The sequence below is a fragment of the Botrytis byssoidea genome, assembly GCF_014898295.1.
Source record: "Botrytis byssoidea strain MUCL 94 chromosome Unknown BBYS_003, whole genome shotgun sequence".
NCBI classification, from domain to species: Eukaryota; Fungi; Ascomycota; class Leotiomycetes; order Helotiales; family Sclerotiniaceae; genus Botrytis; species Botrytis byssoidea.
The window spans coordinates 719,501-734,248 of NW_024065844.1; the positions used below are offsets into that span (position 1 = coordinate 719,501).

At 42.7% G+C, this 14,748-nt stretch overlaps 4 protein-coding genes across 4 annotated transcripts; 2 read left to right on the top strand and 2 right to left on the bottom strand.

Moving 5' to 3' along the window:
• Positions 1–7,116: 7,116 nt before the first annotated feature.
• Positions 7,117–8,523, top strand: EAE97_001670 (uncharacterized protein; the record flags this gene model as incomplete). The annotated part of the gene is made up of 3 exons (XM_038872181.1): positions 7,117–7,467; positions 7,520–8,386; positions 8,443–8,523. The coding sequence occupies 3 exons, from the start codon at positions 7,117–7,119 to the stop codon at positions 8,521–8,523; spliced, it is 1,299 nt and encodes a 432-aa protein (XP_038736739.1).
• Positions 8,524–8,957: 434 nt separating this feature from the next.
• Positions 8,958–10,298, bottom strand: EAE97_001671 (uncharacterized protein; the record flags this gene model as incomplete). The annotated part of the gene is made up of 2 exons (XM_038872182.1): positions 8,958–10,147; positions 10,199–10,298. The coding sequence occupies 2 exons, from the start codon at positions 10,296–10,298 to the stop codon at positions 8,958–8,960; spliced, it is 1,290 nt and encodes a 429-aa protein (XP_038736740.1).
• Positions 10,299–10,975: 677 nt separating this feature from the next.
• EAE97_001672 (uncharacterized protein) lies at positions 10,976–12,963 on the top strand (the record flags this gene model as incomplete). The annotated part of the gene is made up of 4 exons (XM_038872183.1): positions 10,976–11,140; positions 11,186–11,204; positions 11,255–11,604; positions 11,656–12,963. 4 exons carry the CDS (start codon positions 10,976–10,978, stop codon positions 12,961–12,963), a joined length of 1,842 nt encoding a protein of 613 aa, XP_038736741.1.
• A 404-nt stretch (positions 12,964–13,367) lies between these two features.
• On the bottom strand, positions 13,368–14,132 carry EAE97_001673 (uncharacterized protein; the record flags this gene model as incomplete). The annotated part of the gene is made up of 3 exons (XM_038872184.1): positions 13,368–13,646; positions 13,704–13,742; positions 13,833–14,132. The coding sequence occupies 3 exons, from the start codon at positions 14,130–14,132 to the stop codon at positions 13,368–13,370; spliced, it is 618 nt and encodes a 205-aa protein (XP_038736742.1).
• Between the last annotated feature and the right edge of the window lie 616 nt (positions 14,133–14,748).

A 14,748-nucleotide genomic window follows, 5' to 3' on the forward strand; every position in this document is an offset into this window, starting at 1 on the left:
TTGATACGTAAAATGAAGTTGTAACGTGTTTTATCAGTATGCGGGTCATTTCGAAAACCACCTAAATCAAGCTTTTTAAAATATTAATATTTTAATAACCAATCATTGTTTTCTTGAATAAAAGATCTTAAAAAAAAATTAAAATCTAGGTTTTCTATTGATCTAATTTTTATAAAATAATTTCATTGTTTTCTAAAAGAAAAAGGAAATTGTTATGATTTTCATTACAAAAAAACTATTTTTATAATAACAATTTTATAAATTCGAATTTCTTAAAATTAACTAGATTTTTAAATTTTTTATATATTCAAATATTTTGTATCAAATTTCAGAAAATTATATCTATAAATAAAGAAAGTGCACGGTTACACACAAACGAATTTTGTATATAAAATAAGTGACCCGTATACTGATAAAACACGTTATATCTTATTCCAAGGTTGTTCTTGATTGGTGGTTTTTGAACAATTTATAGATCTACAAAAAATTCAATCACATATCGGCTCGAATCTGGAAGAACAAAAAGGAACAAAAAATTCTGTTCTCAATTAATAAGAATTGAGATATCACCATAATAGCGAATAGAAGTCAAATCTATAACATAGAATATTTAAAGAAGTCAACAATAATCCCCACATATAACGAATTATCCCGAAGGAATTTCAAGAACCTGAACTGCGATTCGAGCCGCGCCAAGTTTCCGTAAAGAAGATGACGCTTTATCCACTGCGCCATCAAAGTACACAAACATGTTGGCATGTTTGGTTGAGAAAGTGACACTGAAACAGATAATATACATCCTCTTCAGGTGAAATGGTGAATGGAACGGGGCATAAAGAGACCGACCAGCATTGACCCGCCAGACCGTTTGCTGACACCCGGCATATTATGTGGCGCTTGTTCTCTGGCTTCTTCAAAACAATCAAATATCAAGACCTACCTACCTAGGTAGATATCTTAAGAATATCGTCGACGTTACTTAACAGCTACTACTCGCAACCACGTGGAGCAAGGAGATCGGGGTACGAAGGTTCCTCTCATGTTTTTTTTCCTTCTTCTCTCAGTTGACAAGAAAATGGCTATCGCGCATCAGATATCAGAAAAAGGTAATCTCGTGTCGCACAATGCCATATATACTATCACACTTTCTGTATTGGAGATCAGAAGATCCATCATTCTAATAGACTGGAAGTTGAGCCACCTCTGCTCTGGTCATCGGACGACGATTTGGTGACCTAGGTATTGTTAGATTTTGCCCTAAAAATCGGTATGCAGAGCTTCTGGCTCCTAAGAAAAAGGGCAGAATACGATTGATACTGCAGGCCAGCTGACAGTCAAACCACTTTCGTCCAGAATTAACGATCTCTTAAAATTAATATATTGCAGTCAAGTTCAAACACTCCAAGCTTTTGCGCGTCGAAAAGGAACAGAAATTGGCCGGTATAGACCAAGGCTCAAATATTGGGCTCACAAATTCTACATCGCATGCTATCCTCCAAAGAGGAAACGGCTCGTATATGATAAATCGACGTGAGCTGCACCACTAGGGCAGTATAGTCCTCGCTAGAGGGCAAATGACGAACGATCCTCGAGATGTAGATGGGGTATGACTTCAAGGCTTCCTTGGTCAATCTAAAAATGCCTCTATTCTTGATAAATAATCTCTAAAATACCAGAGACATTGCAGGACGATTATCTTCTCCATAAAACAAGGTGGCACCGGCGCTTGCTCGGCTTCAGACTTTCAGAAGATTGAAGACTTATTTGGTGAACCTAAAGACACAAACTTCGATACGAGTCCCCAATGTACTTAGAGCTATCAGATAGCGCAAGTCTCTTGTTCAAGGAGGTACACCCGTACTTGATCCAATTAAAGAAATGGGTTGAAGTAAGTTATTTGACGGATTTTGAGAGAACGCTCAATCTATACATAGCTCATCAATATTACCGTATCTAATGGTGTGTGGTTGGCCTTGCTAGAAGGGATGAAGAACCTTGCCTCCCGGAACAAGGTGCTAGATTGGTCCTTCTTTTCCATTTCCCAGCAAGGTCCACCGAGACACTTGTCACTGCTTGGAATACCGACTTAACATCCAGAGGAAAAGATATGCTTTATCAATTCACACAACGCATTGTTAAATTTAGCTTTTGGACCATGGCTTCAGTATTCTCTTCGCGTGATCCGGCCGTATGCACGCAGTACGTCTGTTCAATAAGAGCTGCGATCAATTACGAAGTAACAGTCAAAAGAAGAGCATCGTCCATCTCGTATCACCCAATATTGAGTCATTCATCTATGAGGCTTCTACTCGAAGATCAGTCTCGCCCCAGATTCATGGACGTACAGATGTCCAGATGTGAGGTATCGAAGAAGCCATCTACTCGTATATCTCAAGGGGACTAGTCGGATACTCATACATGTGTCCCATTTACCAATATTCTCTGTCGACGAAGCTATGAAAACTCCGCTACCAATATAACCGCTCTAAATCTCGAGGGCTATTTGACGTGAAGGGTGCCAGAGCCTGAGAGAACAGAAGCAGAATTTTTTGTCGAAGCGAGCGAGGTTTGACGTGTTGGTATCACATGCAAGTGCTAGTATAAGGCCGATATTTACCCGTGGCACGACGCAAAGCCTGAAACGATACAGCAAAAATATCTAAACATACCTACCTAGGTGCTTGGGACGTCCCCGCCCCTCGCAAATACAAAATTCTCGATGATTTTGCCAGAACTTCCGCCAATTAAAATTGTTCCAATTGCTATTTATTAGAGTGCTTAAGCTTGAGAGATTACAAATGATTTTGGGATTCAGCTAGATTATTGGAAATCGAATGGTTGTGGACTGTTCCCTAAAGCCCTTCCACTACTATGATGCTTACTGTACTTCGTACTGACATTGTAGTTTCAGGTATCCAAAAGGAAGAACCTCCCTTCCCTTCGAAAAGTGTTTCTCCAACATAGAATCATATGATACTAGTGAGATGTTGTCTCCCGCATTTGGCTCATGCAATTTATCCAGAAGTACGTGGATTCAAGCTTTCAATCCAATCACGATATTGAGGGGTTTCTTAGCCATAGTTTGACATTTACGTTGCTTGAGATCTCTTTTATCTCAAAACATTCTATCTCAATAATGAGTGACGAGCTCTTTGAAATCAAGGATCCTACAAAATTCTACCATGCAGTCATCACAATACCACCACGTAGAGGGGAGGAAAAATGGTACACGGTCATGTGATGGATGGCCTACTGACATCAAGTCTCACAACTAGTTGATTGTGTTAAATCATATCTTTTTCTATCTTATTTGGACTACGTAGCCGCATTTTTGTTAAAAAAATTCTGTGCTTCTATGATGAGCAGAGCAATACCGAGCTGGCTTACCATCCACAATAACAATCGAGAGGGATTGATGTTAATGCTCGATTGTATCTTTTTTGACGCGAGTTCACTTTGTCACACGCAACACTGTCGAGGGCGCTTGGTATGTTGAATTACAGGAAGACCATGTGAATTAGCTAGAATCGAAAGATTAGCCTCTCATTCAGAGAGAGTGGGTTGGTGATGAAAGAGGCTTTGAAGTAGGTAAGCGTCACATCTTAGCAGCGAGCAACAAACGAACGCGCGCAGTACTTTAGGTAATCCATTGCTTTCATGTCTAGATGACAAAGGTTGATTGTCTACAATTGATATCCTATAAATTGGACAGAATAGCAAACAATCCGGTACCAATCCGGTAACACCCGGCCAACATACAGCTCACGAGACAAACTTCCTAGCCAACCTTTGTTGGTGGAAACTGGAAACTGCGGTGTGCCTAAAGATGTTCAAAATCGCAGGAATATATGCTTCCATTCCTGCTGAATCTTTGCTTTCTTTTGAACGAATATAGTTTACGATTCAAAACGCTGCAGAGAGTACATATTTGACAATTTAGTCAAAAGCAACATAGAATCTGGCTGTGTAGCTGGCAGCTTCAGCCAAATCCTCATTATGTCGAACAGCCTGGTCCTCTCCATCTCAATATCCCTCCTAACACCTTTCGTCTTCTGGGCTTGCGGCTATTCCTTTATCCGATTCAACTGTCTTCTCGCCCACTCACTCGAGAAGTTCTTCCAGACCATACAACCCTTGATTCCATGGGCTTGGGTCTTTTTTATAATTGGATTTCTGGGATGGATGGAATATCTGTGTATTTTGGTACTTTGGTTTGCTTTGATAGCATTCTGGAGTTGCGTATTTGTACAGACGATAATAAGTGCTTGGGAACGACAGAAGAGGAACAGTGAGGAAAATGGTAGCGGATTGTTTGAGGTGGGAGTGGGAAAAAAGCATCAAGGTTGAGGGAGCAGAGGAGGATGTGGAGAGAATCGTGAAGGAGTGGATTTGATGGGCGACTGGATATCGATGTGGACATGGGAGAATATTGTCCAAAAAAAGAGAAACAAATCCAGAGAATAAAATGGGGGAGTGAAAATACCAAATGAGACGAGGGCGCTGATACTCTTGGTGTCTTCTATACCCAAGTTAGATCAAGGGACTTCAGATCCCCATACATCTTTCAAGCATTCAAGCATTGATGAATGTGATTGTAAGGTAGATGCCCGTTGCATTTCAATAATGAAAGGATTGGCATACAATAATAAATGCACGTTATCCAACCTTGAATTGCCGATATAACAATGTAATTTCAGAGACTTCTTTGCGAGATACAGAATTTCGATATTGTTCGCGGCGGGATCTCATTTTTTATCATGCCCGTTTGCAAATTTGTCTTGATTTTTGAATCCATGCCAAGGACGATGATCAAATGCTATCTTCATTTTCAGATGTCTCACTGACCCCCACACAGCTGTGCATTCGCGAGAAGCTTGTTTTCAACTTGTGTAGCATAGGGATGTAAGCCGTCAGCACAGCATAATAAGCGCCAACAGCGTTGCAATATATGCACAATATCAACCTCATTGATACTGAAGGCGTCACGACGACACCATCTTTTTTCTCAGAGCTCGGTCTTGTCCGTAGGGTTGCAGCAGGATGTATCATTTTGTACGTATACATCGTTCTCGCAGAATATCACTCATTCAGCGATCAAAGTTATGGAAGGGGCCCGTTCCTACTGTCAAAAGGTAGAGGGCTCGAGGAGGGCAAAGAAATCTAAAGAAACAGCGTGTATGTACGTGTACGAGTACCAAAAGACCAATTGCTAAAGCACATGATGAAAGAAGTCTACCTCTACTAAAATCCGCTATTCGCGCACCTCTCATACAAAAGAAGACCTCTCGGACTTCGCTAAATACACACCACAAAAGTTTAAACACACTTCTTGCCCTTAGATTGCAAGAGCCACGAGATAACAGCAGGAACTTTGTTTGGGCAAACTTCTGGGTGCTATGTCCTGAATCGCCATACTCATACCTGTCAGCCGCGCAACGGCACAGGACCCGCTAGATATTTCGCAAACAATATATATCTTGCATATCCCGTGGAGGTGATCATATCAACAAATCAACATGGAAGCCAAATGAAGGGACGTCATTTCTAGGGGCGATGTCTCGAAATAGAGAATAATGAGCCAAAAGCTAAAAATAAGATTCCAATTCTTGATCTTAGGATGGGATCAGCAGCACGACAACGAATTGATACGAAATGAAGCGAATTTCTGGCTTCATGAACGTAGAAGAAACAAGCATCTGGAAAAAGACATTGAAACAGACGAATGAATTGTATGATGGATCGAGGATAGTTCTATGGTGGGGGAATCCCGATACCCGCCACCAAGAGTGGTGCCAAGTGGATTCAAGCTTTTGGTTTGGCTTCTCCTGATAAGGAAGCTCGGAAGGTCATGAAGCTATATCCCATGTGCAACTCCACTAAATTCGCACGATAGGCATCGCCATGTCCGTATCTCGGATTCATGCGAACAGTCTATCAATTTTATACTGTCGGTTTTATGATGAGAAATACTACCGGTACCTTGGTCAGCTTGGTATTGGTATGCTGTATGGTGTCTCCTGTGTCCTGTGTGTTGTGTCCAAATTCTATCGGCGCAATCACCATATCTAGGACCGAGCATTTCCTAATGTGTAATATCTCGTTCAGGTACGACGCAGCTTGTTTGCAGTAGTTGGTAATCAATCAATGCTAATCCATGAAGCACTATAGCCAGCTGTTATTGGTGTCAATGACGTCAAATATCTTCCTTACTTCTTTGGTTGATACCCTTGAAGAAACTGTCAACGCAAATCAATAAACTTTCAGCTTGATACTGTCCGTTTTAATGTTCCAGATGATGTTGTCGCGAGCCAATGTTTGGATAGCATGAGCTTGACAACGACGGACGGCACTATACAACGGCACGGGTGGTTGCTACGCCATCTAATTCGACTTAGCGGATGCTTATTTCTTGTTTTTTGTGGAGTGGTTAGCTTACGCGTAGTATTTCATGTTTATTGGCACAGCCTCTCTTTTCTCTCAACTGTTACTTCTTCAGATCATGTACGACGAGGGGCTGTTGTCTCGAATCAATCCACTTTGGAGGAAGTGCCGAAAGATAAACCTTGTGTACCCTGGATAACATCATCTTCACTGCCCCCTCTCGCAGTGTGTCACTATCTTGACTGAGGGGCGAATTCGATGTTTGGTGCATTCCGTCTCAACTTGTTCACGAGATACAGTACGTTGAAGATTTGGCCAGATTTAGACCTTCACTCATGTCCAAGTGTACATGAATAGCATCGAGATCAAAATTGACTTTTTGATACTCAAATCATATGATCTTGGCATTTTCCAACAGCTGCGTGCTTGAAGGGGTATGCCTCACCAAGTGATTCCTTATCAATACCCACTATGCGCCTTCCCCGGTCGTGCATAGCATGGAAGCTGCCCTGAAACCACGGAACTTAAATTTATGACGCCTTGGCTAGATCATCTGAAAGCTAGGTATCCTAGCGGGGGAAGGCTCTACAGGTGCAAAGGTTACGATGCTCAACAGCATTTAAAGACAGCTTTTCCCTTCGTCAACTTCATCTCTCCTCATACCATCCATCTTTAAATCGCATCTACCTACTACAGAACTATTATTAACTAAATTTCCTATCCACCTTACCCAACATGGCTACTCTCCAAGGTTTGTCAAAGATCAGACTGGTTCCTAACAAGAACTATAAAAGATCCGGTACCAAATCCTATGTTTATCTACTCAACAAATGGGGCTTCGAGCCCACTCAACCTGGACCATATTTTCAAATAAACAAGGTCACCGCAACTTCAGCTAGCTTCCATAAATTTGGCCATAAAGCACAAACTCAACGTGTGTTGGCAAAGAAGACATCTACCGGAGAGAACGGCGAAGTCCCAGCCGAAGACCAACAAAATGATTCTGAGTATCTCTGCCCTGTACAGATTGGTACACCAGCACAAACTCTGATGCTTGACTTTGATACTGGATCATCCGATCTATGGGCAAGTACGCGGACGCATGATTTCCACGGCAAAAGCTAACATGGCGAAATAGGTCTGGTCCACAGAACTACCCAAAGCCACAACTTCCAAGGCAACCGGGCACACGATCTTCGACCCAAAAAAGTCTTCCACCTTCAAAGCTGCCAAGAGTTCCAAGTGGCAAATCTCATACGGCGATTCCTCTTCTGCTTCCGGTACTGTTGGAACAGATACTGTTTCCCTTGGTGGTCTGGCCATCAAAAACCAGGCAGTTGAGCTTGCAACCAAATTGTCTGCTCAATTTGAACAGGGTGCTGGTGATGGATTGCTTGGTCTCGCATGGGGTAGCATCAACACCGTCACACCCGAACCAGTTGCTACACCTGTCGAGAACATGATCAGCCAAGAAGATATCCCATCAAACGCCGAGCTTTTCACTGTAAATCTCGGTAGCTGGCGTGATGCCGACGAAGCCGATAAAGGTGCTAGTTTCTACACATTTGGCTACATCGACCAAGACGTCGTTGGAAGCAAAGAAATCTACTACACTCCCGTCGACAACTCTCAAGGATTCTGGATGTTTGATTCCACTTCTGCTACTGTCAATGGCAAGACTGTTGCTCAGACCGGTAACAAAGCTATTGCCGATACCGGAACTACTCTTGCATTAGTTTCTGATGAAACTTGTCAAGCCATCTACGATGCAATCCCAGGATCTACTTATGATTCGGATCAGCAAGGATACGTATTCCCAAGTAACACCAGCGCTGATGACCTCCCCGTCGTTACTTTTGCTGTAGGTGGCAAGCAATTCACAGTTCAAAAGGAAGATTTGGGATTTGCCGATGCGGGTAATGGTATGGTTTATGGTGGAATCCAATCCAGAGGTTCCATGACGTTTGATATCCTTGGCGACACTTTCCTCAAGGGAATCTATGCTGTAAGCTCCATCCTCCACCCAGTTCTGATTGTATCAGCCACTGACATTTTCTCTAGATCTTTGACCAAGGTAACACTCGATTTGGAGCTGTTCAAAGAACCGAAGCTACACAGAACACTAGCGCTCCACCAGCTTAAATGATTTTCAGACATGGAGTATGGTTTTGGCATTTTTGTTTTTGGGAGGAGCTATGGTTCGGTTGGGAATGCTTGGATCATAGGCGGCAGGGGCACATCTTGTTGTTAGATATGTTGTTTCTTTGGGCTTTGCTATAACTTCTGGTTAGAATTCATTATTCTTGCCCCTTAATTTGTTTATGCAATGTACATTATGAACGTGATTTGGTGAATTGCATACGTCATGATATCAGATCCTATGGATTTTCAACGAGATATCTCAGCTACGTTACCTCGAGTGGGATTGCTAGATTGAATCAGATACAAAATCTGCCTACTGGATTGGATGAATACCTGAGCAAATGAGCAAATAGAGGATCGGACAAAAGAAACGAGAGTCTGGAGACAATTTGAAGAGAGAATTTTTACTCATGAAGTGTACTTCATTCTGCCATCTACTTCGCCTTGCTTGCAGCATCCTCATCAGCAAGCAATCCTAGGGTTTCCTGCTCGGAAAACCATGCTTTGACGCTATCAATAACTTTCTCAAGTTCGTCACCGCCCTCCATAACATCATCTAAATTGTGCACACTCAGCCCACTCCTATGATCCGTAACCCTCTGTTGTCCCCAATTATACGTCCTAATTTTATCGCCTCTTCCCATTTTCGCAACACCAATCACACTTCTCCTCAAACTCATCAATTGTTCTTCTCTGGCCTCCCTTTTTGCAGCCGCTAGTCTCGATCGTAGTACTTGCCATGCTTTCTGTCGATTTTGCAGCTGACTCCGTCCTTCTTGCATACTGACCACTGTATTAGTAGGTACATGCGTCAATCGCACAGCCGAATCAGTTGTATTGACGTGTTGACCACCCGCTCCTCTCGCTCTCATCACATCTGTCCGTACATCCGCTGGATTGACATAATAATCACTATTCGGATCATTCAGATCTGCTTCCCAATATTCCTGTCCTTCCTGTCCCGTCGTGGGGAAACTAGGTAACACCATTACACTCACTGCACTAGTATGTGTTCTTCCCTGTTTCTCAGTTGCAGGAACTCGCTGGACCCGATGAACGCCCGCTTCACCGCGTAATGAATCGTACGATCCGGACGTTTCAATTTCAAGCACAACTTCGGAGATGGGCGCATCGGATCCAGCGCCTTCGCCGTCAGTGGTCTCGTATTTGATGATTGTAGAGCGGAATCGTTTGCGCGCGCAATATGCTCGGTACATGCGTAGAAGATCTGCGGCGAAGATCGCGGCTTCACCTCCTCCAGCTCCAGGTCTAATTTCAAGGAGGCATGGTAACTCGGCGAAAGGGTGTTTGGGAGTCAAACTGGTTGTGAGATTTCTTGATAATTCTTCGAGATGGGCAGTCGTAGTAGCAAGGTCTTCCACTGCCAGTTCTCTCAATTCTTCATCGGTAGATGAATCTTTCAGTAAATCATTTAGCTCTGATAGCGATTTTTTCGTTTCTTCCCATTTTCTCAGTGCTACCGCTACATTTTGTAATTCTCCAATTCGTTTCGCAGTTTTCGCATCGAAGGTCTCGGAAGTTTCATTACTCAATCGATCATGTTCCGCAGCCAAATTACGAGCTCGTGCAAGTAATGCTGGAGAAAAGGTATCGCCATTGTTTGCTGTTCTTCGTGTAAGAGGATGTGAATGGAAGGGTATATTTGAAGACTAACGGACGGTGCTTGAGAATCGTGTGAATGGCGAAGATCGCCTTTTACCAGGCTTCAATGATAAATCTATACATCGTCGACATATCCAAGGAGCTCTAAACATTCTCGTCGGAAAAGGTTTCTTGACAATTTATTAACTTCTATTTCATGTAACTTAATAATCTTATCCATCAACATTTTTGGAGCACGGACAATACTCGGGAAAACTAGCAAGCGGCCGCTTCCATAGTGACGTGAGCGAGCAACTTCCCCGCTATCTGGACCTCGACTTTATCCATTCATTTGAATTTCAGATCAACCACAATGATATTATAAATTTGGAAAATTCAAGCAGAAACTTAGCTTCCATTTACTTCAAATTAAATAAATAGCAAGTATGTTTCATAGAGAATGGAGAAGGGAAAGAAAATTGGACCATAAAAACTATCTGAAAGTGCCTAGTACTCATATCCGGATATCTATCTCGCCTACATACCCAGGAGCTAGGTAGAGTCCGCTGGTTCTTTTGACCCCACGTTCACGTTTTATACCGTAATTGAATTGCCGAAAGCGGGACTAACCTTCCTCTTTCGCCATTCAGATCCTAGATAAGTGAAGTGTGAATGAAATCTTTTGGGAGATTGTTTCTATATCTTTTCTCTCCTATACATCTGTCTAACATATAAGACTTTCACTGTGGTATAGAGACTTATTTGAATATATATTTCGTTATCAACCATACTAGCCGAGGTTTTAGAAAACATCTCCTTCAGCTGCCCACTCTAGAGATACGTTTCGAAAATGCCTGTCAATCTAAACTCAGTCTTTCCCGCCTCCGACCCGGAGTTTGTTACATTTCCTAGCAGAAGAAGTGTTGTTCATAGTACTGATGGTTTGATCGCTTGTACCCAGCCTTTAGCCGCTAGATGTGGTCTCAAGGTTTTGGAGGCAGGTGGAAATGCAGCTGTAAGTTGTCCTTTTCTCAACAATATGCAAGCTAACTCGTCTTAGGATGCAGCGGTTGCAGTTGGTATGTCAATTTGCTTCAATATAATATCATCTAATCTAACAAAAATCCAGCTGCTGGGCTTAACCTGACAGAGCCAACCTCCACCGGCATCGGGGGTGATATGTTCTGTCTTTTTTATGATGCCAAGACAAAGGAAGTTAGTTCTCTAAATGGCTCAGGTCGTGCAGGCAATAAATGCTCTCTTGATAAAATTCGACAAGATCTCGGATTAAAGGATGAAGATCCTGCAAGAATCCCACTCAAAAGTCCACATGCTGTTACTGTACCAGGTGCTGCGGCAGGCTGGGTTGATACTGTTGAGAGATTTGGTAGTGGAAATCTTACTTTGGAGCAAATCTTGGCTCCGGCTATTGAGATGGGTGAAAAGGGGTTCCCCGTCTCCGAATTAGCTTCAACTATGGTATTGCACCCTAAATCTCCCTATTATCACCAAGTCTAATGCAATCAACAGTGGAGAAACAGTGAAGGTCTACTTCAAAAGGCATCCCCTAACTTTTCCGAAATGCTAAAAGAGGATTCAAGTGCTCCAAATGGCTGGCGGGCACCAAGACCAGGAGAAATATTCAAGAATCCAAATCTTGCCGAGACTTTCAGAGCACTCGCAACTGAAGGCAAGAAAGGCTTTTACACCGGAAGAATTGCCGAAGAAATCATCAGAGTCACTCGTAATTTAGGCGGATTTCTTGAACTAGACGATTTGAAGAATCACATGGACATTGGTAGTGAGAAATTCACACCCATCTCCAAAGTTTTCAAAGGTCAAGGATACAACAAAACCCATCATTATGTCGACGGGATATCCGGCCAAGGCATCAGCGAAGACAATCACGGCGTCAAAATCTGGGAACACCCGCCCAACGGCCAAGGACTCGTAGCACTCATGACCCTTGGTATTCTCGAAGAACTCGAAAACACGGGTAAAATCCCGCATTTCCAGGAGGAAGATCACAATTCTGCTGAATACCTTCATGCTGTCATTGAATCTTTGCGTATCGCTTTCGCAGATGCTAGTTGGTTTATTGCCGATCCAGCTTTCACCAAAGTCCCCGTGGAAGAACTGATCTCTCAACCTTATCTCGCCGAACGCGCTAAACTTTTCGACCCTCAGCGTTCTAATCCTGAGATATATGATCATGGCTCACCAGCTCATAATCATAGTGACACTGTATACTTCGCCATAACCGACAAATGGGGCAATGGAATTTCCTTCATAAACTCGAACTTCGAAGGTTTTGGTAGCGGTATCATTCCCAAAGGCTGTGGGTTTGTTCTTCAAAACCGAGGTGGCAATTTCTCACTTGTCAAGGGCCATGCTAACGCCATTGCGCCTGGGAAAAGACCTTATCACACCATCATTCCAGCTATGGTCACCAATGTCCACGATGATTCGCTACATAGTGTATACGGCGTCATGGGTGGCTTTATGCAACCACAAGGACATGTTCAAGTACTACTTAATATGTTAGCTTTCAAACTGAACCCTCAAGCGGCACTTGATGCGCCCAGGTTTTGCATAAGTGCAGATGGAGTTCCGGGAGAGTCAAATAAAGAGAGAAGAGTATTTTTGGAAGAGGGAATCAGCAAAGATGCCTTCGAGAAATTGAAGAGCATGGGTCATCAGGTGAAAATGGTGGAAGGGTACCAAAGGGGTGTCTTTGGTAGAGGGCAGTTGATAAGGGTACATGGAGAAGAGGATGGAGTTTTGATTTTCAGCGGAGGTAGTGATCCTAGGGGGGACGGGGCCGTATATCCTGGGTAGATAGATGATCAACAAAGACGGTTTTTGTCTGATAGAAATGTAAATAGGATAATCATCGTCAAAGTCGAATGTCGTTATTTGACCGACTGCTGAAGGAAGGAGAAGTTGGAGCTGAAATATATGATACTGAATATACTGGTATTTTTGTGTGGTTGCTATTGTTTCATGATGTACGTATTCATCCACTAAAGAACACTTCATTGTACAGCAAGTCATTCTTATACCTTTAAAATCATACTTGTTTTATTCTATTATTCTTCAGGTTCTATAATAGAATCAACCTCAAAGTTATAGATTATAATTTAAAAGATTCAAAAGATTCAAAACATCAATGCAGTAGAAATTTAACCGGAGTGGTACTAAAGCACTATTATATGCGAGTTTTGATCACTGTCCGCCAAAATCTATCCCATGGCAACATCTCCATCCGCGTCAACATCTTCACCAGATTCGCCAACGCTAACACCACCGCTAACACCACCAAGACCTGTTCGCTCCCGACTTTCGCCAAACAAACGAGCTTGCTCGGCCTCATTAGCAGCCTCTTGCTCTGCGGAGACTGTGCCCGTAGCCGTCTGATTTGGAACGACAGCTAAGGCCGAGCCATCGATATGATTGAAATCATCCTGAGTGAAGGCGAGCTGCTCTACGCACCGGGAGATAGTAAATTCGGCATCAATGCTCTAAACACCATATCATTAGCTTTGAATCCACGCATAATATAGGTAGCTGCAACCTACACTTTGCGCAACACTAGGGTCTCCAGCCTCCATAGCTCGCTAAGCTTAGAAACTTTCGATGACAGGCAATTTGCACTAAAGATATCAGAATTCTTCTTCTGCTGAAAATATGCACTCGGCATCACTCACTTGTTCGAAAGCCAAGCGCAAAAGAGCCTCCCTCTCCTCGATAGATTCTGGCGCCTGAGGCCATTCCTTCAGTCTTTTCTCCACCAACCAGAACCAGTATTGTTCGACTGGCGCTCGCTTTACTACAAAATTCGCCTGATTCATTGCGCGTACTTGGCTAGAGAACTGATGGAATTTGTAGATTCTCGTGATCCAATGGAAATTGTGTCTTAGAGTTGGAAAGTGATAGGCGGGTTCGACTTCTTCGATCAAGGAAGGATCGATGCCATCTGCTTCGATAAGTTCTTCGGAATCACTCATTTTCTAGATGATAAAATTAGTGCTCCGACATCTATTTGCATAGAGAAACATTGTGAGGGATGTTTCCAAGCTTACTGAAGTGTGAAGATGTAACTAGGGGTGAAGTTGTAGTGCGAAGTTTCGGGTATGTCGATATTATTTAGGAACAGAAATCTTTGGTGCAAAAGAGGGAATGTGGAAGCCTTTTAAAGAAGCCGAGGAAATTTATGAAATAATGAATTAGACCACCAATAGGTGTAAGGACTGATGGGACGCCACATAAACGGATTTGGAAATATCTCTTGATGTATTGATTGGTATATCTCAGGAATTGTTACAATACCAATATCTCATTAGACCTCGGGAGATTGAACAATCAAAAGATAAATTCTGATATCAAGCAATTGAAAAATGGATTTGATAACAGATTCGAAAGTTGAAAAGTGTCCCGTCAGGCCAACCACCCATGTGAATACACTCATCCGATCGTTGAATTTGAGACCTTGGAGAAGAGTAAGTGACTTGTGTTCAGTGAATCACACACGGATTGTTTAGGACATGGTGATATGCTCAAATGAGAGGCATAAGGCCTGGTGAATTCTCCACGGATGATTGCAGTGAAGAGGAACATGATTAG